This window comes from Syngnathoides biaculeatus, chromosome 5 (genome assembly GCF_019802595.1).
Source record: "Syngnathoides biaculeatus isolate LvHL_M chromosome 5, ASM1980259v1, whole genome shotgun sequence".
In the NCBI taxonomy this organism is placed as follows: domain Eukaryota; kingdom Metazoa; phylum Chordata; class Actinopteri; order Syngnathiformes; family Syngnathidae; genus Syngnathoides; species Syngnathoides biaculeatus.
The window spans coordinates 12,437,457-12,461,954 of NC_084644.1; the positions used below are offsets into that span (position 1 = coordinate 12,437,457).

The 24,498-nt window shown below is 40.4% G+C and overlaps 2 protein-coding genes across 5 annotated transcripts in view; both read right to left on the reverse strand.

Annotated features, from left to right (window-relative positions):
* Positions 1-4,826, reverse strand: part of LOC133501273 (mannosyl-oligosaccharide 1,2-alpha-mannosidase IC) — a 160,834-nt gene extending 156,008 nt beyond the window's left edge. For both annotated transcript variants that reach the window (XM_061820912.1, XM_061820911.1), the window contains exon 1: positions 4,263-4,826. In XM_061820912.1, the coding sequence (XP_061676896.1) occupies positions 4,263-4,808 (546 nt within the window). In that variant the 5' untranslated portion in view covers positions 4,809-4,826. The remainder of the gene's footprint in view (positions 1-4,262) is intronic.
* Positions 4,827-9,708: 4,882 nt separating this feature from the next.
* slc9a1a (solute carrier family 9 member A1a) overlaps positions 9,709-24,498 on the reverse strand; it is a 47,992-nt gene continuing 33,202 nt past the window's right edge. Inside the window, exons 7-14 of one of the 3 annotated variants that reach the window (XM_061820909.1) lie at positions 23,898-23,968; positions 23,610-23,786; positions 22,256-22,382; positions 22,011-22,112; positions 19,954-20,035; positions 19,646-19,702; positions 16,662-16,975; positions 9,709-9,836 (exon numbers count right to left, since the gene is read on the reverse strand). In XM_061820909.1, the coding sequence (XP_061676893.1) occupies positions 16,686-16,975; positions 19,646-19,702; positions 19,954-20,035; positions 22,011-22,112; positions 22,256-22,382; positions 23,610-23,786; positions 23,898-23,968 (906 nt within the window). In that variant the 3' untranslated portion in view covers positions 9,709-9,836; positions 16,662-16,685. Of the gene's footprint in view, positions 9,837-11,451; positions 16,976-19,645; positions 19,703-19,953; positions 20,036-22,010; positions 22,113-22,255; positions 22,383-23,609; positions 23,787-23,897; positions 23,969-24,498 lie in introns of those variants that run through there. The other 2 variants (XM_061820908.1, XM_061820910.1) reach the window with 2 other exon arrangements.

Sequence of the window (24,498 nt, forward strand, 5' to 3'; positions counted from 1 at the left end):
TGTTTGCAACGACGTAACGGCGTCGGCTAAGGGCTTCGTCCGCAATCTGACGATTGCCTTTGCCAACGGAAGTAGCATCTTTTTGCATTTTTTCCCTACAGTTCGGTCTCCTAAAAATAAAAATACAACTGATTGATAAATAATTTGACCATTGCACTTTTGTGATTGTCGCACACGCTAAAAAGTAAAAGATTAACTAACTAACAATGACAATATGACAATCAATTTGACAATTTCCATAGTGTTGACAAATGGAAAATTCAAAGACAACTTGAAATGGCATCCCATTTTTCCTAGACTTTCCTAGAATTGTCTTTTTCCCAAACCGAGGCTTTCAAGCTGGTCTCTATGCCGACGAGTCCAACACAGAACCCAAAAACTGAACTGCTCCCCAAGCCAGCAAATGCTTAGACATTTGTCAGTCATTTCATGTGAGGTCAATATTCCTTGATGGCCTTAAAAGGGAAAATCATTTATTCACTTGTACTTTGTGTGATTATCGTTCTTCTTTTAAAGTACTCTTAGAATGTTCTGAACTCCCGTTTCTCCACCAATATGGCGTTAAGCAGAAGAACGTTGCCACGTAGCTCCTTCCCGTCACCGATTTCTGCTTCTCAAGACGGTCGTTTTCAAGTGATGTAAGGACACCTTATCTTTGTTGATATTGTTTGAGTTAGACTTTGACCGCCTCCACACTGTCGCAAGTGAAGTCAATCATAAACACTCGGGAAAATCATGCCAAGGCAGGTAGACCATAGTCAAATGTGTTTATCAACTATATTAAATGTACTGCAAAACTATAATAAAATATAAACTATATTTCGAGAACAATACAATAAGAATAAATAAAACACTAATCAATTTTATACATAATTTTGTAGTTCTTGCTTGATTAGTAGATACTGTGTATATATATATATATATATATAAACATAAATGTAATGTAATATAAATAAATGTAAATGTAATAAATGTAAATTAACATAAGTAAAATAATAAATAAAAATAAAATGAGTAGTACATGAAAAATAAATGATTTTTTTGTGAGATTTTTTTTTTAAATAAGTACCCACACTATTTCAGTGTTATTGTGCATTGCAGTGTGTGTTTGTTTTCAACACACTATCGAAGGACAATGAGGGCCCGAAGGCTCGTACAGGGAACGTTTCAAGAAAGTGGTCCAATACTGAACCATTAAAAATGAATGATGGCCCAAATTCTTCCATCCATCCATCCATCTTTTGAGCCGCTGATGCTCACGAGGGTCACAGCAGTACTGGAGCCAATCCCAGCTCTCAACCGGCAGAAGGCGGAGTACGCCCTGAACTGGTTGCCAGCCAATCGCAGGGCACATGGTGAAAAACAGCCGCACTCGAGATCACTTCTCGGGGCAATTTAGCATGTCCAATTAATGTTACATGTTTTGGGATGTGGGAGGAAACCGGAGTGCCCGGAGAAAACCCACGCAGGCAAGGGGAGAACATCCAAACGCCACACAGGCAGGGCCGGGAATTGAACCCCGGTCCTCAGAAGTGTGAAGCCAGTTGCTCCACCGTGCCAGCTCACGTTCTTGTATTTGTTGATATCACACAAAATCACAATGTCAACTACAACTGTCAAGTAAAACTGTTAAAAGCTGCTTCAGCTTTGGCATACGTGTTCAGGAAAAATGTCCATTTTCAACGTACTACTGTATTTCTGGGCATCACAGAACTATCCACAGGAAATTATTTTTGAAAGAAATAACAAAAACTTATCGTCATTCTGTTTTGGAGCAATAACCTGCAAACTGCAACAACAGTGGCTCGTCAGCGGCGGGCCGTTATCCCCCGGGGTGGCCGGCGGCGGCCGGCCACCTTGTGTGATCCGGCCATTAATGTCCCTTGTTTCACACACGGCGGAGGAAAGCGGCGGGGCTGCACGCTGACTGCTGGCAGCCGACGGTGTTAGAATCTTTTCCAACGTCTTTGCGGCAAATCCAAAACTGGATGCGCGAGAAACAAAAGAAGAGCTTCGTAGTCAATGCCCGACGGCAGACTTCCTGTGTTTTTTTGGCCGTGGCTACTTGATATATTTTTTGTTGGTGTACTCAAGATAAAACACGCCGACTACATTTCATACTGACTCATGAAACGGGTTTTGAATTTTAGAATGGAGGTATTAAATTTTTTTTACATCTCATCAAATGACAGACGCAATGACGGTAATTCAACAGCTGACATTTTAGCATTTGCTGTGTGTTTATTTAAAATAAAGTAGCAATCGGGATATAACCTCCAGCGTGCAATAAGGACCTCTGGAAATGACCCAAATACCTCAAATATGGAACATTCAAACAAAAATAAAATGGAAGATGTCTGGTCTTCTCTTTTTACTGATCTGACAGAATCTGGAGGACAAGTTCCCATTTTGGAGGAGCCCTGGACCTTACAAAAGGACCCAAACAAAAACTGCATACCTCCTGTGTCACTTTTTGTGAGTCGACACATGATAGACACGCCTACCAAATTTCACGTTGTTGGGTGAGTTTTTAAGTGTGGCAACGCTCTCAAACAGGCAAGCCAGAAAAGACTCAAGAAAGCCATTTGCACACTACAAAAAGTTGTGCAAGTAAGCGAGGAGTGTGTCTTTGAAAAGGGGCTGAGATCACTCCCCCACCATAAAATTGGCAACAAAAGTGCAAGGGTAGAAAAATCACTTTAGCCTCGGATGACCAGAGCCGGCGGCTGAACGAAAAACTCGCGCAGAGCTCAGCTTAACGGGCAAAGTCACGCTGACATTTTATGTGTAAAGGAGAAGCTGTGAGTCACCGAGAGGTCGGCGCACGCGAGAAGGGGTCCGGGGGGGGACCCATTGCCATCCGCTGACACCTCCGCTATCACGCTGGCCTGTCCCCGCCGGCCTCGAGAGGCATGTGTCGCGGCAGGAGAGGGTGTCAGGCAGAGAAAGCCGGCTTTTAGCCAAGTCACAAGGCCGCACGGCAGCCAATGGCTCCCCTTCAAACTAGTACCCTCCCAACCGCCCCCCCCACCGGCCTCTCGCTCGACCTTGAGTGGGTGCAGATGTGGAGTCGTTCGGGGTCCTGCTCTCCCCCTCAGGGTACAATCTACACCCGGTAACCATTTGTACCTCTTCCGGGGCTCAAAATGATACAAGCAGCGATCCCTTTCTGTCTCTACGGGTACAAACCAAACATCCATCTCGACGACAGGGAAAATTCTTGGTTATTGTTTTCTTCTAGTGCCTAATGACAAGAAGTATTTTTGGTGACATAAACAGTTATGCAATTGAGGTGCCTCAATGCACACGACACACGAATACCCCAAAGTCACCATTTGTACATCTTCCGAGGCCCTGTAGGATCAAGTTAAACTGCCAATTCTGCCATAGTGGAATCTTGAAGAGTCGCACAGCACTCGTGTCCGACCCCCAAAAATCCTACAAGGTAACCACTTGTACCTGTTCAACAGGCCAAAAGGTAAAAAGTATGAAACCATTGAGGGGGAGTACCCCTAACAGTATAATTGAATGTTCACTTTTGTTATCAGAGGTACATTGTACTCCTGGGTACCACACAGGACTACTAACTACTGCACTCCAAGGCAAACATTTGATCCTAAACTGTACAAGTGTAACATCAGCTGTGCCAAAGTGGAACCTTTGAGGGGCTCATTGTACACAAAGGGAACCTGTGGGGATATCGGGTACCCGTTATCTGGATTTGGTCCCCTGGGCGATACATGGCTGCCGCCCACTCCCCATTTAGGACAGATGACATGCAGAAAACAAATAAAGCACCCACCAGAAATACGGGGTACAATTAGAGCTGACGGTCCAAAAGTGGAACCTCGGAGGGCGTGAGGTACCTGGTAGAGGCATTCAGCTGCTTCACTTAACAACTGCAATTATTGACTGGTGAGAGTTCAATGTAACTAATGACCTTAATGAAGACCCCAAAATATATATGCGTGGGATGTTTTGCCCTTGGGGTTTGGTCACATGCTGTTGATGATCCTTCAAGGACTCTAAATTTAGAGTTCTATTAGTTATGTCTCTTGGAGCTCAGTTACTGGATGTGCAACAGGAATCTACGGCGGATCGGTTCAATTCTTTGGCGGTCCACAGAGTCCACAAAATATGTACAGGGTGTTCTCTGCCTTGATGGGATCATAATTACCAATTTTCTTATCTATTATTGTTTCGACAGCTCGCGAAGAGAAACCCGTCTGGTGGTGTGAACGCACAAAAACATCGACTCTCACCTCTTTGACTTTCTCCCGCCGCTCGTCCGTCTTGGGGTCGCCGGGCTTGCCGCCATCTTTCCCGAGGGGGTTCTTCAGGAGACACCCGCGGAAGTTCTTGTAGGAGAAGGCGGCGGCGGCGGAGGCGGGCAAGGACGCTTTCTCCGACAGGTCCTCCTGCGCTTTCCCGCCTGCCAGACGTTCCTCGGTGGCCTCGTAGGACGGGGGCGTTTTTCGGGCGAGAGCCTTGAACCTGGCGAGGCCTCCTCCACCGCCGCCGCTCTCCCCCTTGGCGGAGGTCACACCGCGCGGGCGCTCCTGCTCTCGGGGTCTCTTGGGGCGCTCGACCGCATCGTTTTCAGCCACGCCGGAGCCCGCCGCTGTCGCCGGCTGGCTCTCGCTCTTGGACAGGAAGATGCGCTTCAGCCTCACCGAGTCGGGCAGGAAGAAAAGCGCCCCGAAGCAAAGGGTCACCAGGCCCGACAGGAAGAGCAAGAAGACAAACTTCTGTGACAGACGCAGCCCCATGCCTGACGCAGACACGCCGGGCAACTTTCGGAACACCATCCGGTTCAACTTGTCCTCCTTTTTTTTAATCTTCTGTTCGGGAGTCTTCAAATGTCTTGTCTTTCTTCTTTTTTCCCCACCACACAGCTGGCCGGTTGTGCACGAGGCTTGGCTTCCAGGCAATTCTTGAGTTTTTTTAGCAATGTGCTGGCAACACAAGCCCGCCGCCCCGGGCTCTCTTTAGTGACGGGCTGCAGCGTCTCTGGTGCATGCTACCAGTGTTTTGTTGGGGTTTTTTTTTTTTTTTTTTTTTTGGTGTGTGTTTCCTGAGAGATTCCCTCTCTTTTCTTAATAAAACAGAACCAGAGGAGACGTGAACAAAGTTGTGTGCAGATGCATGATGCACACGCGTAAACGCACGGGCACAGCTATCAATAACAAACTCTCATCGGTGTTTAATCCCTCCACGGTGACAGGAATCCAGCTGTAGCATCAGAATGCGAAGGGGTGGGGGGCGCCTCCTCCTCGTCGCCTAGCCGCTCTTCGCCCTCCTTCTCCGGCGTCAACACGCCACGGCGAGCCGATACCCAGATGGTACGGAACGGAGAAAATGACGGAAGAAGGCTGGCATTTTTACGTCCCCGCGCAACTTATCCGACTCGATAAACAACAACAATAACAAAGGGAAAATATCCAAACGCCTCCGGGTGTTCGTTGGGCGGGGGGGTGGGGGGTGACACGGCGTCGCTCGTAGCCGCTTCAGCCGCGCCTCGCTCGGCTCTCTCCCGCCGTGTGCGCCGCCGTCGCCGCTGACGTTCGCCTGGAGGATGTGGAGCAAAAACACTGGACAAACTCAGGTGCCGGAGCAGCAGAAGGAGAAGAGAGGGGGGGGGGGGGATTGAAGCCCACCCTCACTCCTCCTTTACTCGGTGATCCAGTGGGATGCTCGGATGCATTTGATGGATCCACGCAGCAGCTTATCACAACACGGCCGGGGGAAGAGGGAAGCTTCTGATTCGGGTTCCGGAGCATCCACATTCCCTTCACCGCTGGAGAGAGACTGAGAGAGAGAGAGAGAGGAGAGAGAGAGAGAGAGAGAGAGAGAGAGAGAGATGCTTTTATGATGGAAGAAGGAATACACAAGTACAGGAACAATGAAAACAGGTGTGTGTCCATGAACCGCTAAAGAATCTAGGTTTAAATATATATATATATATATATATGCAGCCATCCGTTTTCTTAGCCGCTTATCCTCACAAGGGTCACGGTGAGTGCTGGAGCCTATCCCAGCTGTCAACGGGCAGGAAGCAGGGCTCACCCTGAACTGGTTAACAGCCAATCGCAGGGCACACATGGAGACAGACAACAGTCACACTTACAATCACACCTAGGGGCAATTTAGAGTGTCCAATTAATGTTGTATGTTTTTGGGACGTGGGAGGAAACCGGAGTGCCCAGAGAAAACCCACACAGGCACTGGGAGAACATGCAAACTCCACACAGGCGGGGCCGGTATCGAACCCGGGTCCTCGGAACTGTGAGTCCATTGCTTTACCAGCTGCTCCATTGTTCCGGCACTATAATTAATGCATGTTTTTAAGATGTGGCAGGCAACTAGAGTACCCAAAGAAAAGAAAAAAAAACCACGCAGGCATTGGGAAAGCATGCAAACACCACACAGGCAGGGGCGGGATTTGATTCCTGGTCCTCAGAACTGTGAGGCCAACGCTTTTACAGCTGCACCACCGTGTCTCCAATTGGAAAAATAAAAATGACTATTTTGTCACAGCTAAATTTATTCATACTTACGATGGAACCATCAATTTTTCTTGTATCCAAATTAAAATATTTGCTCGTCAAAGACTTAACACTGAGTATACTATTTTGACAATTCCTGTATTTTCTTCCATTCCTTCCTCTTCCCATCAAATGTTTCCATTTCCTTTCATTCCTTCTTCCCTGTTTGACTTCCTTTTATTTTTTTATTATATTCCTTTTTCTTCCTTAAATCTCCCCCATTAGCTACGATCCTGCTTCCCGAGCCGGGATTCAAACAGAAGCGAGAGAACTTTGAGGCCGACGTAAGATGGATGCTTTCCATCACTGATTCCTTTCTCACCCTTTTGACCTACCTTCTTGGCCCTTTCCCTGTTTCGCAAAGCGGGATTCAAACGCAGAATCCAGAACTGCGAGGCAGACGCGTAAACCACTCCCCTCCACTGCGCTGTTTACGTTTCCATTATTTTGTTCCGTACCATTCTGTTGTTCTCCCCCTGCGTCGTGTACAGTACGAGACAAATGAGAGAAAGTCCTCGTTCGACTTTGTTCGTCGAAACAAATGTTCATTATGTCACATTTGTGTAATGCCATTAGTCACACAGCCTGGGAAAACCCTCTTCAATGAACGTTAGCGTGCCGCCGCAAACTCGTGTTTCACTTCACCGGAAGCCACCTGAGGGCACCTGCAACCATATTTATATTATTATTATTATTATTTGTTCCCAGACACTGCGTGTACGTGTGTGTGGTTAAGTCTTGTGAGAAGGGCCTGAAGTTGCATTTGTAGGCACCTTTAACGCTTGGTACTTCCTGGAAATAAAAAAAAAAAAAGGCGCAGTTTTTCCATCAGATAGAGGAAGGCTGGGTCCCCAAACCTGCAAACGGTGGCAAATTTGCAGTCGAAAAACCCAAACACTGAGAGTGAAAGTTGCTTTTGTAATTGTCAGATGCACATGAGTTTGGTTTCAGCTTCCACATTTGCACTTCCTGCTTTAATGTAGCAGCTAGCAGGTGCATCCGTTTAAGACTTTAGTACAAGGGTTTAGATTTTTTTTATGGCCCAGAGACCCCTTATATATGATCCCCAGCTCCCCAAGGACCGCCTTATGTGCTGCTTGAAAAAAAAAGAAAGCATTGTATATACCTGAAGACTTCCATCCATCCATTTTCTTTGCCACTTATCCTCACGAGGGTTGCGGGGAGTGCTGGAGCCTATCTCAGCTGTCAACGGGCAGGAGGCGGGGTACACCCTGAACTGGTTGCCAGCCAATCGCAGGGCACACGGAGACAGATAACAGTTGGACTCACAATCACACCAAGGGGGCAATTTAGAGTGTCCTATTAATGTTGCATGTTTTTGGGATGCGGGAGGAAACCGGAATGCCCAGAGTAAACCCACGCAGGCACGGGGAGAACCTGAAGACTTCATAGTCATAACTGGGACAACTCAAGAGCGCTAACTCCATTTGTGTCATTTTGAAATGAAATGCAGCGCTGAATCGAGAAGACTTGATTTCAGTCCAGTTTTAGGGTGGGGATGGGGGGCAGTTTTTGATTGCACGTTGCAGTTTTCTTGATTCAACAGCTCAACATTGGGCCAACTCCCAATCCAAAAATTGCAGAGCCCATGAAAGCAGATTTCACCTCTTGCGAAAACCTCCCAGAAAGGCAACTTGAGAGATTGATAGAAGACTCACAAAGTTAGCATGAGTGCCAGTACCTCTGCATGTCGCTATGAAGACTTAAAAACTCGATTGCACTAAACTTTATATCTAATACCAGTATCTTTTCTTTCAAGCTGCCTATAGCGGTAAATGATCCAACATAAGAACGCGATGATACTTCAGTTGCCAAGTTGATCAGAGTCCAAAATGATTCTAGTGGGCAGAATTCACAAATCAGGGAGAAAAAAAAATAAATCACAATTTCTCTATTCTGTATGTGCTGTACAAGTATTCAAAAGAAGTCACCGTTGCCTTATAAATCAGTGAACGAGACATCCTGCGGATTTTATTACATCCGTAAAACTTGAAATCACTCTCTTGCGAAATGACAAAAAATGGAGGTACGGCACTCCCATTCTCAGCGGCTCTAATTAGTTAACGTTAGTGTTGTATTTGGCCGCCCGTTTGCGATGTCCTTGACAATAACGGGCCACCGTTTTAATGCTGACATCCCCGAGCCATAATTCCCATCATTCTTGCGCCTTATCCCAAAGTTGACAACATGGTGTCCACGTGTAGACGTTTCGGATCGTGTGCAGGCTACTTTATTAGCAGGAAGCATATGGAGTGGGGGGGGGGGGGGCAAAAAGGATACACCAGAAGGCCTCGGTTTTACGAGATGCTTGATTTTTTTTTTCTTTTTTCTCCCTCTTGACTTTCACTTCATGACTTACTCTTCTCAAGTCGGCTCTGCAAACGTGCTGGCATTAAAAAAGGGGGAGGAGGATCAATAGTTTTCCCTTTGGGGCGCTGCTTTCTGTTGGACTTTAGCACCTGATGCTAAACCAGAGGAGAGCGCCAGGTTTTACACGTTGCTCCCAAAAGAAAGCAGAAAAGGGCAAATTCCTCACACATACGATATTTCAAAGAGACAAATAGGCCAGGTTAAAAAAAAAAAAAAAAAGAAAAAAAAGTGCATGTAAAATCTTTGGAATTCTTCATTTTAAATCAAATGTGATTACCTAAAAATAAAACTAGTCACTCAGTTTTTAATTGGATTGGTGAAAATGAGTAGTCAATCATATTGTTAAATGTATGTGTAACTATTATTACTAATATTTTTATTAAGGTGTTGCACCTGAACGCAACATCTTCCAACCCAGAGGTCAGCATTAACAAGAAAGCAAGCAATAACAGCGTTGTAACACACGCGTGCATCTCTGAATAATTCGTAGATGAGTTGATGATTGGTAGAATGTTATTTTTTTTTTTTCGCTGTATTAAAAACATTACCGCACAAAATATATTTATATATATTTTAGGAGAAGCTGAAACGCATTTCCGTTGACTTGGATGGAGAAAGATGAGTTGCGAGATGAGCGTCTTGAGCAATTTTCATTGTCACAAAACAACTCATAATTCAAAACACCACTGTACTTTTATTTCTAAGTACACGTGATCGCAGAAGATGGACTTTCATACTGAAAATGGTAGCTATTTAAAGACATTTACACAAGTAATATCATACAAGATGGATTAAAAGTAAAATTAGCTTTAACGAAACCTGCTGTTCGCCTTCTACTTCCAGCAGGGAACTGCATTTCATCGTGTCCCCAGGGCGCCCTCTGCAGGTTCATTCTGGAAACTGCAAGAGAAGGAAAACTATCTGACGACATCCAAGGCTGAAAATTCTAAAAAATTAAAAAAAAAAAAAAAAAAGCAATCTTTAATTGGCACACATTAACACAAAAGTCCATTTACTGCACCAAAGTGTTGAGAGTTGAATGCATTCCTTTTGTATATATTTGAAAAAATGGATTAAAGCGCTGAAGTTATTGAATTCCTCCTCAATATGCCACCCAAGAGGGGCCGCTAGATAAAGTAATGCAATACTTTTGTTTGCATGATCCACATTGTGAGGCGTAATCATATCCACTGCAAACAATAATACTTATGTCTGACAATCCGGTTAAGAAACACAATACAAGTCATCGGGAGTATGAATGACATGCAAATGGAAGGAAGCTCTTTCCTCGTTATGATCTTTTGGCAGCGCAGACAAAAAAAAAAAAAACATTGAGCGAAGCATAATAGAGTTGTTGCACATGGAATTCCAAATTGTTTAGAGTGCGGGAAAACATCATTATTGAAATATTGGGAGGCGTAGCACGTTTTCTTACTATAACAGGAACAAGGCAGTATGACTTTTCATAGGTTCAGAATGAACACAAGAGAAAAGTTCAATGTGACATTTAACAAAATAATAACATGATAGTATTTTTGAGCAGTTGTTATAGTCTCATGGAAAAGAAAAAAGTACCAATTTTTATATTCTGTCAAGTAAATCCATGTAGAAGTTGATTTTTGTGTTTTTGTTCGTAATTTATTTTTTTCATTTACAGGATTTTTTTTTCATATGCAGTGAATTTTTTTATTGTTTACAAGTTGTTCTTTTCTCTTTTACAGTATGTTTTTTCATTGACAATATACTTTTTTTTTTTTTTAATAGCTGTCAACTCCCTAACCACACACTTTATAAACTTTTCCCAGACAGGCATTATCATTTTCTCACATTTCTCTCGTTTAAAAACTGTCAACATTCAAACCTTTGTATATTTAAAAAATACATGTGTCCAACCTGAAAGGCCGCAAGTCTACAATCCCTTAGCCAATTGGGAGGCAGAACCCGATGCTAGAATTCCTTGAGCAAATCATAACGCAGAACACAATGCACATTCATACGATGTAAAAGCAAAAAAAAAAAAAAAAAGTACTTATTATGCTGTTAAAAAAAATTACACAAAAAAGTCGGTGCAATACCGAAGTCGCGTAAAGTGAACCACACTGTTGCGAGGGAACACTGTATTTGGAAAAGGTTTTGGAATCAAGTGTTTCAAATATTGTTAGGTTATGAAATATGTACGGATGACAATATTATGAATGAAATCATCCATCCATTACAAGAAAGTTACAAGTTTACAATAAACTGGTATTACTAGAAAAGTTGCGACGTCAATAAAGTCAGAATGTCAGGACAAAGTTGCAACATTATGTGGAGAAGTCATAATGTTACAAAAAAAATTAAGTTATCACAGTGAAATTTCATGTTTCATGAAGTTGGATGGCAATAAAATTGGAAATGTTGAGAGAATAAGGTCGTCATGTTGCAACAATAAAACTGCAATGCTGAGCAGACGAAGTCTTCCAAATAAAAATTATGACACAGTGACGGCAAGGTTAGAAAGTAAACCTTTATTCTGGTATATATTTTATTAAGTCCTTAGTTTGACAGAGATTGTTCATACAGGAATGGAATGCCGAAAGCAAAATGACAAATCATCAGAGACGTACACGCTTAATTTTATATACATATACATTAGAACTATACATTTTGAATACACATCTTTGTATATGTACATTTTTTTCCATTTAACATATATCAAAAATAATAATTTTCACACAGGAAATGCCGTCGAAACAAACAGTATTAGTCGTAGGAAGTACAGTGTGTATCATAAATGAGTTGAGAACAGCTTTCGTAGTGGGCGGGAAAAGGCTGCCGCTAAAAACGGTTGTTTTTAGGACCCGTCGTGACGTGATGATGTCAACGCGACTTTTATTGCTCTGACTGCCGTCGTTTGGAGATAAAAGGTTCTTTCCGTTAAAGTGCTCGTGGCGGCGGCGGCGTTCAATTAAGACGAGAAAGAGAACGGATGCGTCGTCGGGAGCGCTGCGAGGTAACTTGAGGTTAAGTAAGATTTAAAAAAAAAAAAAAAAAAAAAAAGTTTTTTGGGTGGGTGAAGTCATACCACATAACTGGCTACTATAGTATTATTAAATATTTTTTCACATTTTCACCTACTCTGATATACTCTGCTTTCTTTTTTCCAAATGGTCTGATAAAATGAACCGGCCACTCGTTTTTTTTTTTTAAGTTTTAGTTACAAAAATAACATGGCAATTGAATGAGAATTATATTCTTTTCTTTCTAGTGAGAAAATTGTAATGTACAATTTAATAAAGAATTTATATGTATCCAAGAATAAAGCTGTATGTTTTTCCCCATCAATTTAAAACTTGAGGATGTCATCGACTTTTGGCAAAATGGCAAAAAATAAACAGCATTATGTGAAAAACGACAAACCATTATGATCAGGTCAGAATATTCAAAAGTTAAGACGTCATTTTGGATCAAGGGAAAGTCATTTCAACCTACAATCTCCGTCACCACTCCCACAGAAAAGACATCTGCATCTTATAAGCGTTTAGTAGAAAAAATGTCAACATTTCAACTGAAATGAGGGGAAAAAAGAAAGTTACAAGAAGAAGTGGTAATAACACAAAAATGCACACCAGAAACTGAAAAAAAGAAAATGTCATGATGATAAAGTAGCAATTTTACTTCAAGAAATTACAAAGCTAAGGCAAATTAAGAAAAAAATATTTTAAACACACGATAAGGGGGTCGTTTTAATTTTATTTTCAAGTGGGTTTGGTTTTCGTTTTCACACTTGAAGAAAAAGGTAAATTGAACACGATTTGGATTCAATCATAGTCAAGGGAGTTAGTGTGAAAGCCACCGGAAATAAAAATTATGTAATCATCAAGATTAAACTACGTGACAAGGATCCAGTTGAATTTGTAACTCTAAAATCTTTCATTGTATTCCCAGCACAAAGACACTAAATAAAGATTCTGAATCCTGAATGAATCCAAGGAGGTTTTCAACATTAAATTAAGCCTTTGGAGCAATGTAAACATGAGATGTCAACAACAAAATATGTATTATGACAGATATGTATGCGACGTAAAAAAAAAAAAAAAAAGGTACTTTGGAGATTGATACGTGCATTTAAAGCCCCGACGGACATTCAATGAATCAAAAGGCAAATGATTGAAAAGTGCGTACGTGTTTTTAAACACAAGGCAAAAGCGATGGTAAAAATGCTGCTGCATGAAGTCCACGTTCCATAAAGTTGAAAAATTAAAAACTAGATGAAAAAAATAATAATAAATCTCTTTCTCTGTACACGTCGAACAGCTTTCGGAAGCAAACATTTACCTCTGTGTTGAATGTTGGCCTGGAAAGGTGCGTTCGGCTGACAAAATATACCTTTTGCCATCGTGAAATCGAAACATTTTGGAAATCTATCGAGTGGCCAAGGATTTGCGCTTCCACGTCCATGCGGGGGGCGTTACCCGCTAACTGGCACTTGTTTGGTGCAACGGTACGCAGACGGGGAGGCTGATGGGAGGAAAGCGGTTTTGCAATGTGAACGGGAATTAGGGCCACACTGAAATTACACTCAAAGGCACAAGAAAAAGTTGCAATAAAAAAAAAAATCATAATGTTTATAGAATAAAGTTGCAGATGTTTAAAAAAAAATGCAGTATACCTCAATTGTGCCCCCAAAATGTCATTTTTACTATTTTTTACCACTTAACTATTTTGATAATAGACTATTTGCGCTGAACATTACGAGGTCCAGAAAAATCTCCTGTTACAAAAATAAAATTGTAATGTTATGAGAAAAAAAAAATGTTCAAAGAATAAAGATGGATTTTTTTTTCCAGAAAAACAAAATTTAAAAAAATTTATTATTATGAGAGTAAAGTCATATTTCGAGAAAGGAGTTAATGTTCATAGGTGAGTCCTATTTTAATGTTACTACAAAAAAGTTTCTATTTTCATGTTTTTTCAGTGATTATATTGTCGCAATGTTAGGAGAGGAGTTTTTTTTCCCCCTGAATATTTTGGTACTATAAAACAAAACCGGCATAAAAGAAGACTAAATCATAATGACATGAAAAGCCATAATAAATGAATAGAGAATAAAAGTTGTTGTTTTTTTGCCAGGGAAATATTGCAGTGTAACAGGAATGTCACGATCTGTTGCGAATACAGTTGGAGTTTGTTTAAAAAAAAATTTAAATAATAACTTTACAAGATAATGAAGGATAAAAACTCAAAAATAATTGATATTGTAAGACAGAAGTGTTGATGTTCAGAATTCTAAATGTCGCACTGTTCTGAGAATAGAATCATACTATTATAAGCATTAAATTTAATTTCATATTATAGAATTAAGACCTAATACTACAAAAAAAACATATATATATATATAATTATTTGCGGAGGGTGGGGGTTCAGGAATCATGTCAATATATAATAATACATAGAGAAAGAAGCTGTAATATAGAAAGAATGATGTTATAACTGCAAGAATAAAGTTAACTTTAACATTATAAGGTTTTTTTAAAAAATAAGTTTTTACTCATAAAAAATAGACAATATATAATGGTGGTACCCACCCCCCCTCCAGAACTTTTCAGTGTAGCCCTAAATACTCCTTGGTATAACGACCATGTGCAAAGAGACTTCCTATGTCAATAAAAATATGGAATCATTAATGCCCACATTTTACATCAGGTCATCTCAACATTTTGCATCTTAAAAGGGTTCATAAATAGAATACTTTTTTTTTTTTTTTTAACACACTTTTACCCCTTTAAGCTGCATAGAACTGTATAAATGGTTTAGCCATGCAGACCCTTTTCAAAATATGGATTCGCATTGAAGTCATCATCCCATTGCACAGTGATGACGAAAGAAAATGTGCGTGTCCATTTTTAAGACAGCGAGCGATCATTGATTGGGTTTGCCGGTCACTTTTAAAGGGACATACTTCCAACATTAAATGCACATATTTAACGTCAGAAGGGGCATTAAAAAATGGAAATTAAAAAAAGCGAGCAAATGGATGACAGAACATTTGTTGTTTTTTTCCCTTTGTAAAATTCGGAAAGAAGAGTTTTTCCAATGTGACGTCCTGCTGAAATGGTAGCAATAATAAAAAAATGTTCAATTAAAAAGCGGTTAGCTTTAAAAAGCATCCCATCGTGGATGATAAACTTGTGAAGGAGTATCAGGGCCACATTGAAGAAAGGATAAAATAAAATATTTGATGAACTGGCATTATCTTTCAAGATTAAAAAAAATAACTCATTTGACTGACAAAAATAATGTGTTAAACTTATTTTTGTGATGTATTTCTTTCTGGGTATAAATGTATAAATGCTTGAAAAAAATACTTTTTGAGAAAAAAGGCACACTTTTACCCCAATACTTTTTTTTTTTTAGATGCCATGGAACCCTGTAGAAATTTGTACCTTCTGAGATTTTTTTTTTTTTTGGAGGGGGGGGGGCATCTTCCATTATTTGTTGAAAATCTCATCTATTCCCTTTTTTGCCTTTTCGTTTGCATCTGATGTTCTTATTTTGTTGGCGGTTCTTGAATGCAGCTCGTGCCCCATCAAAAGTCAACATATGTTTTTGCTTCTCATCTGATGTACCTACTACCAATATCCCTTGTGGTCTACTTTGCCGTGTGTAGTCCTTAACTTTTATTGTAGTTTTTGACATACTTGACAATAAACATGATTCTGATGTACATACAGAAAAAAGTTTTACAGTATTTCTGTAAAGTGCGTCCGTTTCCCGTGTGTGATGTTGTCTCAGTTTGTGCTAGCATGTTATTTAACAGAGTATGCTAAGTAATACTAATAATGAGCCTCATGTGAAGGTGGTTTGTGTGAATCTAACTATGGATATTTATGTAATAAGGGTACATGATTGTGTACAGTACATACTGGATGCATGGTGTTGGTGCTTTACGATGGTTTGCTGCCATCTTATGGCGTCTACAAGCAAATATACACAAATTTCCAAATTCTCAGCAGGGGGTGTTCAATAAATGAAAACCTGGCGCTCACTAATTCCGTAACATTATTTGATAAAAATACTTTTTATTGCAAAAAAAGTCAAACTATAAAGAATATTACTTTTTCCGAGGGGAAAAAAATATTCAGTCATTGTGTGATTAAAGTAGAATGTTAAGTCTGGAAACATTTTAACATGCTTTGCGCGATTCTGAACAATGGTTTATTTAAAAAAAAAAAAAAAAAAAAAAAAGGATTCTTGACAAAAATTTTACTGTTCTCACCAGCTTGCTATCCCTCCGAAACAAAAAAACGAGTCTCATAACAAATCTTTTTTGGTACTTATAATTTTCAAGATTGCTCCTTGAGTCTCGTCATATATATATTACTTTCCTTCAAGTGTGACCATAATACTCCTAAATACCATCTGAAATACTTTGGTGATCGAAACTGCAGAAAGTGACAAAAAATAAGGTAAAAATATGCGGCGAGAGCTCCTCGACTCTGTGTGATTTCAAGCGACAGAATGAGTGCGATTCCACGGGATTTGGGAGCAGCTGATACTAAAGAACTACGAGTTGTAAAAGAACTACAAACAGTCCCTTTGGTAATGCATAGTTCATTCCTGAATGTCTGCTAACTGTGACTCTGAAAAATAAAGAGTGATGACGACAAAATGACGACGATTTGCTCTTTTTTTTTTTTCAGCTCACAGTTTTTGGCTATTCATCTTGAGCACTGACGCACGCACCTTCCTCCACGTGACAACTTTTTTTTAAGGCAGGAAGGGTTCGTCTTCATCATCTGGGTGGGGGCCGGGGTCACTCAGGCACCTCATCAGCTTCTCTCTGGTGCTGGCGTCAGTCTCAGCCGCCTTGTGGTGCTCGTTGGGCCCGGGGGGAGGCTTCATCATCAGACCGCCGTCCTCCTCGCCCTGCTCGGACTGGCCAGCTTGCTGGAACTCGTCCAAGATGTTGACCGAGTCAGGTGACTGGGGGGAGGCCAGGTCCACCTGGATGGTTGGAACGCTGTCCAACGCCGGCTTCAAGCTGTAGGCTTGGGGGTCTGCAGGGGTGCAACAGTATTAAAAATCAAAGAAACACTTGCGGATTGGCGCGCCAATTCTCAAAGCTTGTCCACACAAACATGAGTATTTTTTTTTTTTTTTTAAATCTCATCTTTGAACACTTTTTAGTCTGTTGGGAGTCCACACAGAAAACTTTTTTTTTGTAATTTTATAAAAAGCATTTATTGTAATTTCCCGTGTATAACGCACACCCCCAAAATTGATTACAAAAATCACACAATACACAACAAAAGTTGCAGAGGGGGAATAAACACACGTGATCTTGAGTAAATTTGAGGTTATTCCAACTATTTATGGGATTAAGGAAGCAAGTGACTTAAAACAGCATTTTAACAACTGTAGAACGGCGCACTGGGACATCCTATAATAGCAAATTGCTACGATGACATCAACTATGATGTCATTGTTAAAACATTGCAGCTTACTCTCAGAGGATTACCCAGCATGCCTAGCGTCCTTGTATAGTTGTTAAAATTCTGGTTTATGTCAATTAGTCCCACTGAGCTGAAAAAAAAAAGACACGATGGCTCATTGGCCACCAAAACTTAAGTCACCATCCGCCATCTTGATACTCACAAAACAACCAATGGCGGCCTGTGCGTTAATCGCCAGTTTCGTGGCTGTGAGGAAACATTCCATAGGTAAATTAGAAAGATTTACTTTGACACTGTTGAAGTTTGTTTGTAAAGGTTTTTTTTTAATTCTCTGACGATCTTAATTCACTTGAACAAAGTTTTGCTTACGGTTGTTGTTGTTCACTGTTCACGCTCTGCTTCACCTCTATAGGCCGACGGTTTTTCGCGAAAAAGCGATGTAAATATTTTCCCAAACTTCATCAGTGGATAAGCTAGTAAACACATTTTCTGTGAGTTTTTTGATGAATATCATCACACAGAACTCTGCAAATTGAATTTGATTTTCTAATGCGAGGAAAAAAGTTAAAATATTCTGTCTGAAATAGGACGTCGCAGAGACAACAAATTAACAATGCGTTTAGCATGTATTTGCCCATTGCGAGTCCTTATTTCCAAAAATATATCGAAATGATTGACTTAAAATATAATGTTTTTACGACAAAAAAATCCTTCTTTTTTTGCTATGTTATGATGACAGTGCTTCACAGCGCATTTTGGGAAAACTTAACATGTTACGGAAATTGGGCCCTAGGTAATATGCAAGGTTTCTTGGTAGTCACGGTGTTATATGTCTTTCCTTTGCACTTTGCCTTTTTTGGCTTGCCAAGTCGAATTAAAAATGCTTCATGTTACCAGAACTGAAATAATGTCAAGCTCACATGACCAGTTTTAATTCTACATGCCAAACTTTGAGAAAAACCCAGCCATAATCCAACCTTTAAAGCAAGATGGCGGCCAACTGGCTTCAACCAATCAACATACCGCTCGATATGTATGCGCTATCCAGTCTTTTTTTCTTAGATCAGTAGTTGGTCCCCTAATACCACAAATTTGGACTAATGTGAACAATGCGACAGCACCAGATGCAAAGAGAACTTTCGCCTTCATAACTTCGCAGGCGGAGGTGGAATAAAATAGCGTGCATTAAGCAGCTGTTTAATGTTGACACGCCCATAATGTCAGAAACTGATATTATTTCCGGGCTTAATGAGTCAACCTTCAGTGATTTCCATAACAAAATGCAGCCATTCAGTAAAATTTGGGATCTCTGTTTTGCATTTTAGGAGTCTCAGTCCAGTATGCTTTTTCTTTATTTTGGGTGTTTGTTAATTATGTTTATATGGTTAATGATTTCACTACAAAAAATAATCAATTTCTTTTGTCCAGTGGTGTTAACTTTACTCTGTGACCACACTCGCAACTCAAAACACAGACTAATTATCTTTCCCTGTTGGAATGAACAGAAATATCACTAATCTGTTCCAGCCTCACCCGAAAAAAAAAACAAAGTTATATTTGTGTTGCTCCACAGTTTATATTCTTGGGGTTATAACACCACAACAATTATGCTATTCGTTAGCCTGTCTCTGGGGTTTTGAATTATTATTTGCATTACGCTTGACGGACTTATGCAAGGTGAAACGAACCTATTTGGTTCCTTTAAATACAAACGGGTAATTTTCTGTTTAGTTTAGTAATTAACTCGGAGAGGCTTAAAACAGCCTGAAGTTTTTTTTTTAAATGTTCACAATGCCAAACTGACACTTGTAAAGTGATCATTTGCATCTTCAATTATGCATAATACACTTTTAAACTGCACAATATGATTTTGTGCTCACTTGTTGCTTTATGTCACATAACCTGTCTCTCTGGAAAAAAATTAAATAAAAATTGATCCATGTGGACTACCACGATTTATGTGCCCCATGATTTATTTTTAATTTTTTTAATGTATTTTTTTGGAATACCCGTGTGCGTGGGGACAGTCATTCCATTGGCGTGCAAAAGATGAACACATTGTCTGTGTAGGACAAAAGCCAGGTCGACAAAATTATTAAGAAAAAAAAAAAAAAAACAATGCACAATGCAGGGATTGTAAATTGGGATAATTTCAATCTATGGACCAAGATAATTGGGTAGTTAACTAGCAGCACATGTGAGGCATGCATGTTAAGGGTCTGGTGATGACTAGTTGTGTCAGGACGGATTATGGTCAGTCCTCTGGCCACATACCTGGACCGACAGTGTCCGCTTTCTGCTGCCGAGCGGGTTTGTAATCATTTTCTCTGCCTAAAAAAATGAGACCACACTCTTGTTTACATGGCACCCACTACATCCAGACATAGTTCCATCAGCGTGGGAAAATAGTTTGAGTGGAATATAAAGTTCTGGTGGCAGAGATTATGATTTACTATTGCTGTGTGAACATAAAGCAAACAAAAGGTGTGCGGATGTGAACGCTCTCTGTGTGCGCGCAGCGGCGCAGTAAAGCGGGAGTGTTTGCACTCTGCACTTAGGGGGGCACAGATGGATGTGTTTACCTGAGGCCAGTCTGGCTCTGCACAGTGTCGGCGAGTCGGGGGGAGCGGCGGGTACAGTCAGGTAGTTATTCATGTCTTTGATCTAGAAAAAAAATACAAGGACATTATTACATTAGTATTAATATCTGGCCCTCGTGTGTGGATCAAAATGCTACTGGAGTGCCACACTCCCCTTTTCAGTGTCTATTTACAGTGAACCCCCACATGCTCACTCCACAGATGTCATGAATTTTTTAAACCAACCATTTTGGGGGGAATTGTCTCCTCTATTCTTTGCTGAAAATCTCATCCTTTTTTGCGCTGGGGCCAAAGCAAAAAAAATAAGTGTCACTTTGGCGCCACCCGGTGTAATCCTGCTGGTGTTGTTAGTTTTAATAGTATCAGAGAGTATCAATAAAAATGACACATTTGCTAAAAATGTTATTTTGTCTTCATGTCTCTATAGATTCTCATTCATCCAGTTCATGGTCATCCGCACAAACTGAACCAAGGCAGTAAGATTCTTCTTGTTTGGTGATGTTATTCTGCACCCTAACCCTAACCTTAGAGACAATGTGAGAGAGCAGACTTTGATGGTTTGGACACGTCCAGAGGCGAGGCTAGGGAGTGAGTACATTGGTAGAAGGATGCTGAGGATGAAACTGCCAGGCAAAAGAGCGAGTGGAAGACCAAAGAGAAGGTTCATGGATGTTGTGAGGAAAGGCACGAAGGCAGTTGGTGTTAGAGAGGAAGATGCAGGAGATGGCCTTAGATGGAAAAAGATGACGTGCTGTGGTGACCTGTAACGGGACAAGCCGAAAGGAAAAGAAGAAGATGCTACACCCCTCACCAAAAAAGATAAATAAAATATATAAAATAAGGAAAATACACAATAAGACTAAAATTATGTAACATGGGTTCATGGTTGTGTATATTCTAAATGTATGGCTTTGACGGTATACGGTCGGTTTTAAGTAGTTTCTCACCATTTCGTTACACAGCTAAAGTCCTTTTTGTGAGGGAAATCAATTATTCATGGGTTTCCATTATTAGCAACAGGGCGCTCCCTTTTCCCTGCGATTCACCGTAAACAGGATCTACACGGAATGAGGGGGTATAGCTGACCCAGCTATTTTTCATCTTCTGAGCAAGTGTCAGAGCTGCAAAAAGGGCGTGACGCTTCCTGTGTTAAAATATTCTGCAATTTTGGGACAAGGGTGTGAAGTTTGAATTGTCGCAGTTGCACCAAACACTTGACCTGACATTGCAGCATACCGTTGTTGCTGCGTAAAAGTGCACACAGTTGCAAGGTGTTAAAGGTACAGGCAGATAAATGCCAGTTAGTTCTTCTGCTCCAGTTCCAATTAAGATACAGTATTTTGCTCCATGGGTTCGGTGTATAAAATGTACCGATACAGACTGAGAGGTTGACGCCAAGATGGGAATTTACCTGCTTTTAAGATTATACAACCTGTCTTTGCTGGGTTTTGTGTCAGACAGTGATGTGGCTATTTTGATTTAAGATTAAAGATTAAATGTCTCAGATCTAGGCAAAATATGCTTTCTCTTCTGTCCCCCAAAATTCATACCAGGCAGCTTTTTTGTGAAAGAGCATTTCACTTGCCTCAAGTATTTCATTTTTACCTTACAAATCTGAAACATTTAACTATTGGTTATGTTTAAAATTAGCTCTAATAAATACTAGAAATCTATACACACACTTGTTTAAAGATGTCTTTGGTAGTGTTTGAGCCTTGCTATTTTTACTTGTTTTAAGAAATCTTGATGTTTCATTTCACACCATTTTGCTTAAATTATGTACTCTATTTCTCATGTCTTTATCTCGTCCTCCACGTTTTAAGATTCTACACTGTGTTACAAAAGCATCATCACACCATTTGACCACTACTGACACTTAAAGGAAGTAATGATGGAATCACACCAACAGCTTCCACTTTTCTAGGAAGACTTTCTATAAATTGTTGTAATTTTTACTCCAGAGGTGTTTTGCAGGGGTTGAGGACACGGTTCCCGGCAGTCCCATATGAATGGAAAAAAAAAAGGGAACGTCAGCATACCTTCTTATCCAGTGCCATCATCTTCTGTTTCTTGAGGATGTATTCATTCAAGTTGTATTCGTCAGGATCAACCAACAGGGTGTGCCGGTTGTAGGAGCGGAGCTGAGAACATCACAGCGAGGAATAGGATATTTGATTCATCTTAAAATATACTGCATTATTGGAGTTTGATCATTAAATGACAGCAGGATGAAAGCATTCCATCTTTCAGAGGTGATAACGACATAAAATAAGGCGAGCGTTACCCTTTGCCGCGTCTTCTGGAGGTTGCTCCGGAGGATCTTGCGGATCTCCTCCTCCCGGCTTTTGGATAGCTGAGGTAAAGCACGCTCCTGCGGCTTGGGGGGCGGCGGCTTCTTGGGCTGGATGTTTCTGAGATTTGAGTAAGAAAGACATGGCATCGCATGATGATCCCACTGAATGTTAGCCCATCATTTTTGGCGGCGTGTGTTATTGACTGCAACACAATGGGCGAATGAACGCACATCCATTTCACTTTTTTATCTTCAGTCAGTGAAAAATGGTTCAATTGCTCATAAGGAGCAACTGGGGAGCAATGTGCTACTTTATCACACCATTGGAATTTGTAACCACTTATTATTTTTGTGCATCATGAGGGCTGTGACTGCACAGAAGAAGAAACAACTTTTTTTTTAATTGATTGAGTCTTTGATCCATCTCTTTTCTCTTCTCTTTCACAATTGTCTATGTGGTCTACAATTTTGATACCTGCTACATGCAAGAACTTGGGTAAAATGCTTGCAATTTTGCATCAACAATTTCCCGAGGGCAGTGCTTCTAAAAGTGTGCTACAAGTACAACTAATGGTATCGACGCCAAATTGCTGCCTTTACAGTTCAAGTATATTTAACTTTTTTTTTTTTTTTTTTAACAGTTCAGTTGTATTTACCTTTTTAGTCCAAAGCAGTATAATTTCTTCCTGACAAATTCCTTATTTTTGAACGTTTATCCATTTCCCATATGGCTTATCCTCACTAGGGTTTTAGGCATGCTGGAAGCTAACTATCCCGTCTGAACTAGCAAGTGGTATAATTGCATTAAATTTGTATGTGCAATACATTTCACTGAAAATTTTCTATAAAAAAATATATATATATATATTTTCCCCTTTTGAAAAAGTCTTAAAGCTCAAATCCTGCATAATGTTACAATGGCTTAGAACATAAAACATGTTTTAGGAATGAAAAAAATGCTCTAGTTTTTGATGAATACTTGGGCTTCCTATGCTACTGTATTTTAATATTGTCCTTATAGTGGTAAATATACGGTTCAGGGTTTTTTTTTTTGTGTTTGTGCTACATGGTGTAAAAAGTTTGAGGACTACTGCTCTAGTATTCTGTACGTCAATCATTGGACTCATTTGGGTGAATTCACTAGAAGGAGTTTATCAATGTACAAGCACAAAGAGGCTACAAAAATAAAACAATGTACAACGTCCTATTAAATTTCAAACTGGGGTCCCTGGGACTTTTTACGTGCCTACTGTTATAATTGACATTCGCCCAATTTTGTGAAACTGATGTCAGGGGCTATTTTTCCAGGATGTGTCTGATCTATGGAAGATGGCTTTGTACTTACTGCATGGAGACTGTTGAGGGCATGGCAGAGGGCAGTTTGACACCCCCTCCACTCTCCACCAACTCGATGGCATGTTTCATTTCTAGCTTGTGGTAGAAAGCGATGAGCTGGGGCTCCTTGGAGCGCTCGCCTGCAATCAGGCACTTCTTCACGTACTTCTTGTTGAAGCGGTTGAGCCTGGAAGTAGAGGGAAATTGAGGCCATTACTTGTTGTTATACTGTAGACACCAGGCCCATCATTTTTATATGGATGTTGTTAAATGTATAATAAATGACTGAAAAGTATACTTGTCCTTCCAGTGATGATGTCCATAATGTCCACAGATGTCCTCAATGCCGGTCAGAAGGTGGTCAAGGAACTAAATGTGAAGAGAAACAAGACCATCCTATGAGGAAAAAAAATCTTCCAGTGTTATGGAAATTTTAGAACGATTCAGTCAATCATTTCAATGTATATGACCCTCCCCTCCCACGCCCACCAGAGGTTCCATTCTTCCATTAGTATTATCCTGTACATACTTTTAGCTTCAAAAGATTCGATTGTGTATTTTTTCAGCATAAAATGGTGTTTGGAGCGCACGGTGACAAGTGCTTCAGCACTTCTGCCTCATAGTCCAAAGTTTCAGCGTTCCAATCTTAGCATGTGCAGTTTGCATGTTTTTTTTCTAGGACTCTGGATTCCCATTTTTCACAAATATGCATTCAAGGTTCATTGAAGATATCATGTGAATCTGACTGTGAATGCTTCTGTCAGTAAACTTTTCCTTAATACGCCTGTATCAAAACAATATATTTTGTTGTCTTTCTTTTCTAGTCCTGTTTTTCACTCCTTTTCCAAATCATTGGACTAATGCATGCACGTCATCATGAAAAAAATATCTTATTTCCT